General features: G+C 42.3%; 1 protein-coding gene across 1 annotated transcript; it reads right to left on the bottom strand.

Moving 5' to 3' along the window:
- Positions 1–329: 329 nt before the first annotated feature.
- Positions 330–12,793, bottom strand: LOC120715434. The gene is made up of 9 exons (XM_040002441.1): positions 11,842–12,793; positions 7,109–7,150; positions 6,703–6,975; positions 6,382–6,618; positions 6,076–6,285; positions 3,245–3,313; positions 3,059–3,088; positions 2,931–2,972; positions 330–1,411 (listed from the first exon to the last, which is right to left on the bottom strand). The coding sequence occupies exons 1-9, from the start codon at positions 11,864–11,866 to the stop codon at positions 1,188–1,190; spliced, it is 1,152 nt and encodes a 383-aa protein (XP_039858375.1). The 5' UTR covers positions 11,867–12,793; the 3' UTR covers positions 330–1,187.
- Between the last annotated feature and the right edge of the window lie 2,608 nt (positions 12,794–15,401).

Here is a 15,401-nt window from a genome sequence, read left to right as displayed (position 1 = left end):
TATTGGCCATATTATATTTACATTACCACAGTGAGTTGACTTTAGTCTCATGAACAAAATTAGCTAATTGTTATTTACTAACTAATCTTAAATGCCTGTTCAGCACAGAAATGAAGCCCAACAATCATGTTTACAGTCCCGTGGTCTCAGCCTCAGATACTCAACTAATCAAAGTGATGTCATGACAAAAATGAATGACTAACAAAACATTTTTCTCCTTCATTTCTGTCAAACAAAGCTGTATGTAACGTGTCTCGCGGTTAGTATCATGGTTGTTAGGCAACCTGAACAGCGCGACGAAGCGTATACCGTCCCATTTTACAAGCCTCTCACTTCAGCACTTCTAGTACTTATAGTACGCACCGTACGTAGTACGCGTAGTGCGCGTACTTCAAGCGTGCAGACCCTGAATTGGGACACAGCCATAGTGGTGTGGATGTGGATTTCAGGCTGACTACAGGTAATGCTGCAGGGCTGTGAGCATTCACTTGATTGTCAAATCTGTTGAAAAACAAATTCAACTCGTTAGCTCTATCCTCACCTTACCTTTTCTTGAACTTTTCTTGTCTACTTTTCTTTTGTCTACGTGTCAAAGACAGACTTTCCCAGATTATTCAGTTCTTTGTTGAAATGTGACTGCAGATGTTTCTAGTGGACATGAACATGCTCAGCCTATTCACTATGTTTCCAAAACACAGCAAGTATTGCAGCTGAGGAATCATCAGTAGCTTTTAACTCAGATTCTCAATATCAAAGCAATTCTCAAAATACAAGGACAGATGTAGAGAGTCACACACAACTACACTGTTTAGGCTACAAGCCATCATTTATTCTCACAATAACAGAAAGGTATGAGTTGAGTGCCAGCAGTTGTCAGGTTAGAAACTCTGATTCTCAACATGCATGATACCAGGAAGACTAGGAGAGACTAAAGAGCAGACTTAGTAACAGTGAAGACTTTCTTTTGACTTTATGTTTGAAATATCAGAAAGACCTTTGTGATGAAGATGCAATCAAGCTAGCAAAGTTGTGCTCAGCTAATAACTCTACAACAAGCTGCAATCAGGATGTTCCTGAGTGTTCAGCTGCTAAAGGTAAAGCTCCTTTAATGACTCCACCCTATACTGGCTGTGTGTGACCAATCACACGTCACAACTTCACAGCTTCAACACAAACAGTCTTTGAGCTCAGAAGGCATGCTCAGTGGTGACATCAACAGTGTCATCATCACACTCTTCTTCCAGTCTCTGACCTCCTCCATCATGCTGGGTCATCTCCATGGATACAGCTGGTCTGTTCAATGCTTTCCTGCGGATGTACAGCAGCAGACCAGTGGAGATGCAGTACGGACAGAAGACCACTAGATGGCAGAAGAGTCTGAGCAAAGACTCAAACGGAGGAAGAGGAGGAGCTGAATGAGGAGGACAAAGAGGAGGAGTCAGGAGGTCTTTATTACTCAAATTACTTTATACAGTACTTAGAATCCTGCATACTGTAGACATAGCTTTTTCTTAGTGTTCAAGGACCTTTGAGTGAGTGTGGACACACCAAGAGATTTAATGCCCCTCAGAGTTTCATAAACTTCGAAAAATTTGTTACAATACCGAAACTAGTTAAAAATTCCTACAGTCAGAAATAAATGTTAGAAAGCAGTTCAAAGTATGGTAAAACAGCAGCTCTTATATGGGCTCAAATTGTGGTCATAAATATTTTGTACTTGTAAATCAGTTTTGTATGTGTAAAAAGAATTTGTGTGTGTGTAAAAAAGATTTGTGTGTGGTCATAGCCAAAAAAATATGTGTGAAAGGTAATACAGTTTGAAGCTGGAGGATCTTTATATAAATATCCCATAAGGGTCATACAAGCTAGGTCCTTTAACTTTTGGTAGCTGTTGAAAGGATACAGTTGTGGTATACCAGTGGTCAGAAATTACTTTAGTATTACTTTAACATAAAATCAGGGTTGACCCGGGACCACGATTATGAGTCACACTATGCAGCATTAAGGCCACTTCACATCGGATGCGGCATGCGCTGTGCTCACCGCTAACTAAGAGCAAAGGATCCAGAATTTGTTGTGCTGGCAGCTGAGCTCTGCTTGTGTATCGTTTTTTAGCGGTCGCTCTATGTGTACTAGATGCAGCTGATCCTTGTCGTTTTAAAACATGCATCTCTCTGACTTTACCTCCTCTACGAGAGTTTGTGTTGTATTATGTTCAAATGTTTAATAAAAACGTATCACTCATTCATAATGAGGAAAGCTTTGTAACTGTCCCGACTAGTGAAGAGTGTGTAATTTCCACTGCTTTCCCTCCGAGGTCAACAGCGCCTTTGAAAACACTCTGGAGGTCCCTGTGTAAGCACATCAACCTGTGAGAAAAAGTTTAATTGAACACACACAGATGTTTTCCTTCATGGTGTGGCGATAAGAGAAGTGAAAGGGCATTCATCCTTCTTTCCATGAACCTGCAGTTCAAAAAAGCACCCCTCCGACAGCCAAACCCATCTGTTCTCTGATTGGATAGTTCAATTTGTGATTGACATGACATTGACCAATCAGATGAAAGGAAGAAAAATCGGGTCAAAATTCGTATTTGTAAGTTGAAACTTCAGTGCAGAGTTTCACACGCATTTTTTTTGGCTATGTCCACACACAAATTCTTTTTACACACAAATTCTTTTTACACACACAAATCCTGATTTACAAGTACAAAATATTTATGAACACAATTTGAGCCCATACTCTTAAGACAAGCAGGAAAAACTAAGCAGAGATGCTGAAGCTTTATTAATCAGCTGGTCAGCTGTAAACAGTCAGTCAGCTAAAGGAGAGAAGAAGAAGAGGCTAACTGAGGATTGTTAGACATAATGTTGGAGCAGCAACCACAGAGTGCCTCCATCATCTCAGAATACCTGTTACCTTCAACTCACCTGTAGAAACAGCCAGAGCAGACAGCAGCAGCACACACACACCTGTAACAGGAGGACAGAGGTCACTAAAGGTCACCAAAGGTCAGAGGTCATGATGAGGACAGACAGGTGTAGGAACATCAGCTCACCTGCAGCAGTCAGCAGAAACAGGCCTGAAACTGAAGAAAACACTGATCAGAGATCAAATGGTCACATGACCAAAGAGAAGCATTCAGACTGCAGTGATTGGCTGTTCCCACACATCAATAACCCACAGCGCCCTCCAGTGGTGTAAACACAGATAATACATGTGGAGAAACATGAAGGAGACTCACAGCAGAGGCAGACGCTCCGTGTCAGACAGCCGTCACCTCCACAGCTCCACAGCTCTGCTCCCCGACCTCCTACATCACACAGAGCACCATCAGCACAGGAGGAGCTCTCCATGGACTTTAAACTGCTCCAACAACACCACAGAAAAAAAATATTTAATGTGGATTATTAAACACTAGGTGTCCCTCTTCCAACTCTCTATTTGTACATGACTTAATAATTGATCAACAAATTGGGAAGGAATCAACACCCCAGAATCACTCTGTTTCTGTCTGATTTCTCAGACTTTTTATCTGATTTAGTGCTCAGGGTGAATGCAGGGAGAATGTGTGGGAGTGCTACTCCTGTTATGTGTGTGAGTGTGAAGGAGGGAGAAAGTATGAGCTAGTGATGGGAATTCTGGCTCTTTTTAGAGAACCGGCTCTTTCAGCTCCCAACCGGCTCTTCAGGTTGTTTTGTTGCTTTAATTAATTTATTATTAACAACAACATATAATTATGCACAAAATGAGTTTTTTATTTATAAATGTTATTCATTTAATATTATTTTATTTATTCACAGCACACAAAATGTAAAAAAATAAATTATAAAGTACAAAAACCAACTATTTATAATTCAATTTTTAACTTTAAAATTTTCAGCTTTTTTCCTTTTAAACCAATTCAAAATGAAACAACACAAAACACTGCAAACCACAACAAAATAAAATATCGATTAAAATGTGCAAAACAAAAAGAAAAATGAACAACCAGACCTTTAACCTCCTAGGACCTGGCATCCACATATGTGGACATCACATTTTGGGTTATTTAGACTAAAATACTCAATTTTGCTCTACACGGGCCTGATATTCACTTACGAGGACATTATAGTGCTACTGGTCTATCAAAATGTTAAACGAATATCCTCATATGTGGCTCTTATTTTTCTTAAACAAAAAATCTGGTAATCCTTTGTTTTTACATTTATCGGGCCCCAATCAGCCCAAATATCAAAGAGAAATTAAAAATGCTGCTGTGGAAGAGTTTGGTTTTTAGGAGGTTAGTTACGGGAAAGGTTGGCATTAAGAAATACCAAGTGCCTCAGCTTTGAGGAGCTGATCCGGTTTCTTCTGTCAGTAATTATCTGTCCTGTTTTGGAGAAGATTCTCTCTGAGGGGACTGATGTTGCCACAATGCACAGTCTCCTTGTCATCTCCTGGGTAAGATGCGAATAAATTGAATCCCTGATCTACCACCAGCTCAATGCAGCTGCACTTCTCTGCAAAGGGGCTCATCAATGTAGGATCTCACTTTCAGTATTGCATCTGCTGAGGGATTCCTTCTGGTAGTGTCTCTACTTGCTCGTTCTTCAAAGAACCTCCAAACAGCAGATGCTTGTTGCTCCTTTTGTTCATCCTGTTCTGCCTCTTCTCCCTCTTGGTTCCCTGGCAGTGGAGTGGGTTGGCTGGATCTTGCTGCTGCAGTTATTCTCTGAAGAGCTTCATCCACCGCTCTGTTGTCATTAAAGACCAGCTTCTTGAATCTTGGATCAAGAATGGCGGTTTCAGAGAGAACAGCATTATATCCCATTCTGTGGAATTTTCTGTCCATGGATGCACAAAGAGCATCCACCAACTCTTTCACTTTTCCAGTAGTTACTCTGGTTTGGTGTTCAGCTGTCACTCTCTGCAGACCCTTGCACAGGATTAACATTTTGGAGGCTGTAACAAGTCGGGAAAAAGTAAAGACTAAGTTCCAAAATTGTGCTTTTTTGAAATTCAGCAGTATATTATTATTTATGATCATGTCTAATCTGCTTTTCATACCATCAATGCAACCAGCAATGCAACAAACTACTACAACTACTATTAATAATAATAATATTAATAATAATGCAGTAACATTTGCACACTCACCTGATTGCACTGATCTCCACGGTGACCTGCTCAAATGGCTCCAGAACTGTAGTACCTCCCATTCCTCGTGGCTCAGAGGGTCGACTGGTGCATTGATAACTGCCAGGGTAGAGATGACAGCATCCTTGGACTCCAGAATCCGTTTTAGCATATGAAAGGTTGAGTTCCATCTTGTGATACATTCCTGTTTGAGCTTTAGCTCAGGCATGCCCATCTGTTGTTGGGTAGATTTGAGCTTGTGTGTGGCTGTTGTGCTCCTGTGGAAAAATTCTACTATCGCCTTCACTTTGTCCACAGCTGGCATCATCACCTTCAAAGCATCTCTTACAACCAGGTTAATTGTGTGCGCAAGACATGGGTGGTGGGTCCATTTCAAGATTTTAATTGCTTTTGTTTTGTTAGCTGCATTGTCAGTAACACAGCAAACTACTTTGTTTTCCACATCCCACTCTTTTGCCACTTTGAGCAGCTCTTCTGATAAGTTCTCAGAAGTGTGTCTGTTGCTGAAGTTTTCAATAAAGTGACACGTAACTGACAATAAGGATGTCATGGTTTGGGATGTCCAGCTGTCAGTTAGAAACACTGCTGTGGCTTTTTTAACCCTCTCTTGCAGTGATGCACGTTCTCTTTCATATATGCCTGGGATGATTTTTTGGGAGAGAGCCTTCCTGCTTGGAATTACACGCATGGGATTAAGTGCATGTATTAAAGTCCTGAATCCTTTATCATCCACACAAGAAATGGTTGGAAATCAAGTGCTATCATTTTTGCCAGTTCTTTATCAATTGTGTTTCTTTCTTGCTGGAGTCACAGACTTCTGCAAAAACTGTCTCATAGAGATCTTGGTTGGTCTAGGTGGTATACTGCATGCCCAGATAGCAAATATCTTACTTACTATTACTTACTATCCTACATACCTCTGTGCAGGTTTCTCACCTTTAGGTTTCCTGCAGAAGGACAGAACTCCAACCAGAACCAAAACCAGGAGAACCACAGAGCCTAGACCTGCTACAACTGGGACCAGGATGGAGGAGGGAGGAGGAGCATGAGGATGGGAGAAGGTTGGTGGGTGGATGGAGAGAGTAGATGTAAGAGGAGGAGATGAGGAAGGAGATGTTTGAGGAGGAGATGAAACAGGAGGAGGATCTGCAGGAGAGATGATGCACATCACTCAGTCAGTTTATTATCATGTCAGCAGGTTAGTTCATGTCTATAAATAGGAAGTGATGTCATTGTCCTGACCTCTGACCCTCAGAGAGCTCTCTGGAGACTTTCCATCCTCATTAGTAGAACAGGAATAGAAACCTTCATCAGACTTCTGGACTTTAGTGAGGCTGTGCTTTGGTTTAGGATTATGTTCAAGTGGACTCCCTTTAATGAAGAAATAAGCTGCAGCTGTTTTCCCATTGCTGCACTGCAGAGTGACATCACTTCCTGTCCACACAGGCAGTGCTGGGATCAGCAGAATCACACCTTTAACTGACAAACAGAGACAAACAGAGTTAATGAGAGCAGAGAAACGTCCAGATGTTGTAGCAGCAGCAGATGAAGCAGCTTGTGTACCAGTTACAGTGATGTTGATCTGATCACTCTGTCCAGAACTGGTTTCACACCAGTAAGCTGCAGAGTCTGACTGGGTGAGAGGTGAGAGCATGCAGGAGGAACTATTAAACTGCCCAAAGCTTGAAGCTGCAGCTGCTCCACAGTCCTCAGTGGGTCCTCCTCTGGTCCTCTTCACTGTCCATCCATCAGCTGTCTGTCCATCATCAACACAACTCAGAGACACTGAAGATCCTTTGAAGACCTGCTGAAGGTTTGGACTGACAGACAGAGACACTGGAGGACACACACACACACACACACACACACACACACACACACACACACACACACACACACACACAGAGTAAATAGTGTATTTGTGTTCTTGTTGGAGTCTCACTGATTGTTTTCACTTCCACCTCCTCACCTGCAGAAACAGTCGGTGCAGACAGCAGCAGCACACACACACCTGCAACACATACAGTGTTGGGTAAGTTACTTTAAATTAGTAACTTAGTTACATTACTAGTTACTTCCATCAAAAGTAACTCAGTTACTTCAAGTTACTTGTTACTTTCAAAGTAACTAGTTACTAGGGAAAGTAACTTTGGTTTTACTCAGAATTCTCTTGTTAATGTGTTGCTTCCATAACTTTGCCAGTCTTCTAGCTTGCTTACTTGCCACAGTGCACTGTGCCACCTACCAATAGAAAGGAAAAGATAATGTGCACATTTCCACGAGAGAAATCCCACGCCTGGACCGTCATTGACTGCTGCCATGATTCTAGCCTACGTCACAGAGTCATGTGCGCCTTTTACATCCAACACAAAAACTGCAGTCGTGGTGCTTTCGATTGTACTCAGAACTCGGAAATTCTGCCTTCTGAATAGGAAGATGTAGGTAACAGCAGACTGCAGATGAGCTGCATACAGGGCTGGACTGGGACAAAAAATTGGCCCGGACATTTTGACTAGAGACCGGCCCACCATTATAGGAAAAATCATAAAGCCTTTGAATGAAAATAAACACACAGTGATGTTCACTGTTCTGATGGTATATATGCATCAATCTATCAATCGTTTGTTGTAAGATTCAGATAATTATTTTTTAAAAGCTAGACATTTTAAATGAGAATAAGAAAGAAAAGTATTTCTTTGTGCCCACCTCTCCCTGTTAATGCCCTACCTGCCCCCCTGGCAACACTTTGCTAGATCCGCCCCTGCACAGTTACCAGCTGTCAGCTACCTAAAAAAGGATCCTGGTGTTATTTGTCTCTCAGAAACAGTTCATAACTTCAACTCATCCATGTCACCTAAAAGGTAAACCTGTTTCTCCATCACAGCTCTGATGATTCAGTAAGGACATCTCCTGGTTTCATCTTCATGTTTCCCTCTCACCACATATCCAAACCATCATGACCAGCAGCTTTACAGCTGTGGCTCCAGCAAACATCAGCTGATACTAGAAATTAATATTAAATCAATTCTACCAACAGCTGATCAAGCTTAAACGTGCTGCTGTTGTTTAGCGCGACATCCGCTGGTTTCCTCTTTCTGGCACAAAGTGGGCGATAAACAAACAAGAGAGAAAAGCCGATCAGCTGATCATTGATCAGTTTCATGATTGAAGTAGAAACGGGAGAGGGAGGGGAGAGAATGAGAGAAGAAGAGGCAGCTGTGCAGCAAAGACACAGAGTAACTCCAGCTTTGTGTCTTTTTCATTGTAGCTGAATTACGGGACAAACTTTGTTCCTTTTCACCTCAATAAGAAACGCGTAATATTTTCTCTGAATACGAGACGATTCCGTTTTTTACGGGACGGTTGGCAACTCTAATATTTAACCTTATGAACAAAATAAAGTTCAACATCAGTAACTTCATAGCACCACCCAGCTGTATAGAAACTCCGTCATGCTAGCTAGCACGCAGTACGGAAAAGTCAGAATAACGAAAATAAACTCCACCTAAACTTGGTTTATATCTGACCCAGAGAGACTGCAGGTCATAACTTCTTACCTGAAGTTCAGTTCACCTGACACTCTCGGACCGGCGGCCGCTTCAGGTCTCTCCTCCTGCCTCCCCTTTCTCTCATCCACCTGCTGGCCTCCACCACTTGCTAATGTTACTGAATCTGTGGAAGCTCCGCGATAGCCACCACATGAAGTAACGAATAACGAGCCTAAGTATCTCGGGGTCTTGTTCGCGAGTGATGGGAGAAGGGAGCCGGAGATCGACAGACGGATTGGGGCTGCAGCTGCAGTAATGCAGACGCTGCACCGGTCCGTCGTGGTGAAGAGGGAGCTGAGTGTAAAAGCGAAGCTCTCAATTTACCGGTCGATCTACGTCCCTACCCTCACCTATGGCCACGAGCTGTGGGTAGTGACCGAAAGAACCAGATCGCGGATACAAGCGGCAGAAATGAGCTTCCTCCGAAGGGTGGCTGGCCTCTCCCTTAGAGATAGGGTGAGAAGTTCGGCCATCCGGGAGGGGCTCAGAGTAGAGCCGCTGCTGCTCCACATCGAAAGGAGCCAGCTGAGGTGGTTCGGGCATCTGACAAGGATGCCCCCTGGGCGCCTCCTGGGTGAGGTGTTCCAGGCATGTCCCACCGGGAGGAGGCCCCGGGGCAGACCCAAGACACGCTGGAGAGATTATATCTCTCGGCTGGCCTGGGAACACCAAGGCGTTCCCAGGCCAGCTGGAGGAGGTGGCTGTGGAGAGGGAGGTCTGGGCTTCTCTGCTTAGGCGACCCGGCCCCGGATAAGTGAAAGAAGATGGATGGATGGATAAATGCAAACATGATGATAGCAAAAGTTCTGTCACGTGTGTGCACAGACAGAGAGCAACAATGTGTTTATTTGTTAGATCAATGAAAGGCTTCAGTTAGTTAAGAGTGAGGAAAGAATCTGTTTTCATGTTTGCAGTTTTGTCTTATGAACTTGTAATTTCACTTGTTCCAAGCAAAAATATCTTGTATTAAGTGCAAAAATCTGCCAATGGAATGAGTGAAAATTCTCCAGTTTCAAGTCTAAAAACACGACAAAAAAGCCAAAACAAACACTGAAAAACAGCACATACAGTTACATCCATAAATATAAAGTAAGAAACTTTTTTCCCTTTTTGGTTCAATACAAATCAAATCAAATCACTTTTACTGTCACATCACATGTGCAGGTACACTGGTACAGTACATGTGAGTGAAATTCTTGTGTGCGAGCTTCACAAGCAACAGAAGTGTGCAAAAATACAATAACATAAGAACAAGCAAAACATATAAGAATGGCTAAATCCACAATACCACAGTTAATTTTAAATTAAACAGCTCAGATGCAGTTGATAATAACGTAGTTACTGTAACGCGTTACTTAATAACGCGTTAGTCCCAACACTGGTTGTGACTCTGTCACTGAACGAACACAGAAAATCCCTCAACATGTTTGTATTCTCTGCTCATATTGACTTCATATTCAATCAAAGAACTCACTTTAACAATGAAGTCAACAACAAAAAAACAAAACAAATCCTCACTACACAAAAAGTCACTTCAAGGGCCACATTGCCTTATATTTCTTTACATTAATACATGGGCCACAAATTTGACGAGGGCCGTAATTGGTCCCCGGGCTGCAAGTTTACGAGCCCTGACTTACATAAAACCTTGTTTTTTATGCTTTTGTACCCTTGCAGGAACAAACCCTCCAGTTCTTGGCTGTTGTTTACTCTCTTCAATTCAGTTTTATTTACACAGCACCAAATCACTAAAACAGGCACCATAAGGTGCTATATAATGTAAGGTAGACCCTACAATAATACATCCATATGTATAATGTATTCATTTCTCTTAATTTGTATTTTATCATAAGTCTAACTAAAGGCAAGGCAAGGCAAAGCAAATTTATTTGTACAGCACAATTCAACAACAAGGTGATTCAAAGTGCTTTACAGAGACATTAGAAACAAAAACAAATAAAAAGCATGATTTAAAATTGATTAAAACAAGCAAACAAACAAACTAACTAAACACACACATTTCACACCTGTTCGCGCGATCTGAACCCTTATCGTAAGGGGAGCTACCAGTCCTTCTGTGGACGAGCTACTTTCTATTTTAAATTCCCTGAATTTAAAATACTCTCTAGACCCAGTCTAGACCCAGCTGGGGAGCTACCCAGAGCTCTAAACCCACTTAACAACAAACAAACAAACAAAACAGTATATAAAATCAAAACAGATAAAATCAAAACAGATAAAATCAGTAGTTAATGTAAGTTTTGAAATTTAAGCTTAAAAGTGTGGATTTGGTGCTTTATTCAAATGCAGCTGAGAATAGGTGAGTCTTCAACCTGGATTTAAATAAACTGAGTGTTTCAGCTGATCTGAGGCTTTCTGGGAGTTTGTTCCAGATATAAGGAGCATAAAAGCTGAATGCAGCTTCTCCGTGTCTGGTTCTGACTCTAGGAACTGATAAAAGACCGGATCCAGATGACCTGAGGGATCTGGAAGGTTCATACTGGGTCAGGAGGTCATTGATGTATTTTGGTCCTAAACCATTCAGAGCTTTATAGACCAGCATCAGAACTTTAAAGTCTATCCTCTGACGGACAGGCAGCCAGTGTAAAGACCTCAGAGCTGGACTCATGTGGTCCACTTTTTTGGTCTTAGTGAGGACTCGAGCAGCAGAGTTCTGAATGAGCTGTAGTTGTCTGACTGATTTTTTAGGTAGACCTGTAAAGATGCTGTTACAGTAATCAAGCCTACTAAAGATGAATGCATGGACTAGTTTTTCCAGGTCCTGTTGAGACATCAGATCTTTTATCCTTGATATATTCTTGAGGTGATAGTAAGCTGACTTTGTTATTGTCTTAATGTGTTTTTCTAAGTTTAGGTCTGCATCCATCACTACACCCACATTTCTCGCCTGGTTTGTGGTTTTTAGGTGTATAGATTGAAGTTCTCTGGTGACCTGTAATCGTTTTTCTTTGGCGCCAAAGACTATTACCTCAGTTTTGTTTTTGTTTAGCTGGAGAAAATTGTGGCACAACCAGTCATTGATTTCCTCAATGCATTTACCAAGAGCCTGTACAGGGCCTCACAGTGTGACCACAGAAACCCTCCAACACAACCTACTCAGAGGTCAGAGCCAATGAATGAATGAAGGACTCACCGAGGAGGAGAGGAGCCGTCTTCATGGCGTCTGGATGTCGACTGAGGGCGTACTGTATAAATACTGTATAAATAAGCCGGCCACACGGCTCACAGAGGTCCTTCCTAAAGTGTCCCAGCTGTCCCTCGCAGTCAGAAGCTCAAAGAGGGCAGCCTGACTCTGACAGCCATCCACACACACTCATCCAGCAGTGGTTAACACTTTCATTCCAGCTGATGGAGCTCCAGAGTTACTAATCTTTTAGTGGATCAAACACTTCATCTCTGACAGACTGATGCTCTCAGGCTGTTTCACACACCTTTACACCCCCCTAAAACATGGAAGTTGTGGTTTACACATTTTCACACTCTAAGTGTGAATAAGCTATTTTTACAGTATTTAAAGCAGAAGGCTGTGCTGTGGTTAAAGAAAGCTGCTGCTGCTGTCTTCATGTACAGGACATGATTCAGAGTTTTACTTAAATAAATATTTTAACTTCCTCTTCAGAAGAGCAGGGAGGTCGTGTTTCTGCAGATCATGGAAATGCAGTGAGATGTTGTTCTGGTTAGGGGTGGGCCATATCATACCATTCACGACAATACCTGTAATTTTCAATTGCCCAGGAAAAAAATTATATCATGATGCCATCACGATATGATGATTTCACGGCATAAACACGTCACCCCATTATGCAGCAAGGCTTCGTGCAGCTTGTTAAGAAGCTACACCTGCAATACAAACTCATGAAATGAGTTTTTTTCAAGACGGCTCTCCCAGACATGTGTGAAGAATACTGTGAAAAGCTACAAGCCCCACTTTCATCTGTGAATTGCTATGCATCCCCCACAGGTATATGGTCAAGTAGGACAACAGAGCCTTACCTCAGTCTGACTGTGCACTATATTAATATCAACTGGGAGCTGTGTAGCTAAAAAAAAAAGGAGACTAGGGATGGGTACCGGTATCTGGTGCCATGATGTCTTCCAACACGAACATTCCATGCACGAACATTCGGGAGTCAATAATCCATTGGGGAAGTGGATGACCTCTGTCTTTGGGCAATGGAAGGGTTTTATTATGTCTATCTTGGTTTCTTTATCTACTTTTACATCTATTTTGGTAACATGTGGCTGCTGTTGTGTGCCTTGCAGAAGCAAAAAGTTGAAGTGATAAAAAGTGATGAAAAGTGATGAAAAGTGAAGTATATGTCGGCACCCTCAAGGTGGTTACTGCTGGAAACCTAGTTATCCATTGTTGGGTCTGTGTTCCCACAAGCTAGTTCTAGAGACTTATTCATCATGAAAGAAAACAAGACAGTCGATCGATCGATTACTTGCGCAAGGGAGGCCTGTGTTCACACAGCAAAGCAACGCCCACATAGTTCTAAGACAAGGCATTGTATGTATATGTGTGAACTTCTGTATGTAAGTAAGAATGTGTGTGTGTGTGTGTTATGCGAGAATGTGTGTGTGTGTGGCCCCATGCTGACCAAAAAGGTCATAAAAGCAGGAAGCTTACAACACAAGAAACAGATCTTTCAGATAGGATGTATCTGCAATAAAACACTACAGCCCCCCACCCAGAACCTCGAGAATCTGGGGAGGGGGACAGTGAAATTCCTTTCATCAGAGTTGGCAAGCATAAAAATGACAACATTTAACAATTCACTCTTACATCCATATAGGTTGATAAGTTGGCACAGGCTAACTAGGTTAACCGTTTAATTGGTTAACCTGGTTAACCTGGTTATCCCCAAGGGGATTTTTGGAGATAAGAAATCAGCAAGTAACGCGGGGACTTGGGGCTCACAGTAGGAATCTGAGGGCCTAGATGAACTGCGCGCGTCACTGTATGAAAGGCGACACCTTCAGCCAAAGTGTAAATATGTAAATAGCTGTTACTAACCCTTAAGTATAATTCATGCTGTAAATATTGCTAACTAGTAGTCTAGAATATAACAATTTGTTGCTGTAAATATTGCTTAAAATAACTCTTGCTGTAAATAAGAGTTAGAGGAATACGCGTAAGGGGTGTGTTTTGATAAATAAATAAGGAAAAGGGAAGTTAGTAGGTAGATGAATAAAAAGTTGTACAGGGACTGTTTTGAGAGAGAGACCAAAGAAACCTGAGCTCTCTGTCCTGCAGAGAATTGTGTCTGCAGGTAGTTTGTGAATCATCCCTAAGGTATGTGGACGAGTGAGAGAAGCATCAGAGCAGTGAAAAAAGATAAGTCAGCAAAAATTAAGAATTGTTGAATATAAAGAGGAAAACAGACACTGCTGCTGAAATAATACGTTGTTGTTTAAGGAATTTAAAAAGAAAGATCTGCAGAAATATTTGTTAAGCAGCAATATGAAATAAGGTGGAAAATTTGTGGGTAAAATTGAGTAAAAGAAAATATTAATTCCCAAAATAGGGATAATGAGTAAATAGGGATTGCAGGCACTTTCTTTTTTTTTTTTTGAGGAGTTTGCCCCCTCACATATACTAATGTGCCACAAACAGGACTTTAATATCACCAACCATTCCCATGTTATTATGGTGTATCCATAGAAATGGCCCACCCTGTATAAACTAATAATAAATAACTCTAATAATAAAACATAACTGGGGTAAAACCCAGGCCTAAAATAATTAGAGGGAAAGTAAATAAATCACACAAAGAAATAATAAATGAAATAGGGAAGATTGTGCTCGCACTGGAACGGTTCGCAGCCGAGTGTGAAGCAGCGGGAATGAGGATCAGCACCTCCAAATCTGAGGCCATGGTTCTCAGCCGGAAAAGGGTGGAGTGCCCACTCCGGGTCGGGGATGAGTTCCTGCCCCAAGTGGAGGAGTTCAAGTATCTCGGGGTCTTGTTCGTGAGTGATGGGAGAAGGAAACCGGAGATCGACAGACGGATTGGGGCTGCAGCTGCAGTAATGCGGACGCTGCACCGGTCCGTCGTGGTGAAGAGGGAGCTGAGTGTAAAAGCGAAGCTCTCAATTTACCGGTCGATCTACGTCCCTACCCTCACCTATGGCCACGAGCTGTGGGTAGTGACCGAAAGAACGAGATCGCGGATACAAGCGGCAGAAATGAGCTTCCTCCGAAGGGTGGCTGGCCTCTCCCTTAGAGATAGGGTGAGAAGTTCGGCCATCCGGGAGGGGCTCAGAGTAGAGCAGCTGCTGCTCCACATCGAAGGGAGCCAGTTGAGGTGGTTCGGGCACAGTCCAAAATGCAGCAGCCCGCCTTTTAACTGGTACCAGGAAATTTTGCCATATTACCCCTGTCCTAGCTAGCTTGCATTGGCTGCCCATAAAGTACCGTATTCAATTTAAAATATTACTTCTTACTTTCAAAACTATTAATAAATTAGCGCCAAGTTATCTTAGTGAACTTCTCAAACCACATACTCCTGCTAGAACACTCAGATCTGCCACTCAACTACTTCTGACCCAACCCAGATCTCGGCTGAAGTCCCGGGGTGACCGTGCGTTTGCTCTGGCTGCACCGGTACTGTGGAATAACCTTCCTCTCGACCTCCGCGCATCTGATTCCATTGCACTGTTCAAATCACGATTAAAAACCCACTTATTCAA

The sequence above is a fragment of the Simochromis diagramma genome, unplaced genomic scaffold (assembly GCF_900408965.1).
Source record: "Simochromis diagramma unplaced genomic scaffold, fSimDia1.1 OVJJ01000519.1, whole genome shotgun sequence".
Lineage (NCBI taxonomy): Eukaryota > Metazoa > Chordata > Actinopteri > Cichliformes > Cichlidae > Simochromis > Simochromis diagramma.
Note: the sequence above shows the minus strand (reverse complement) of the source record. Positions and strands in the feature narration are given on the sequence as shown.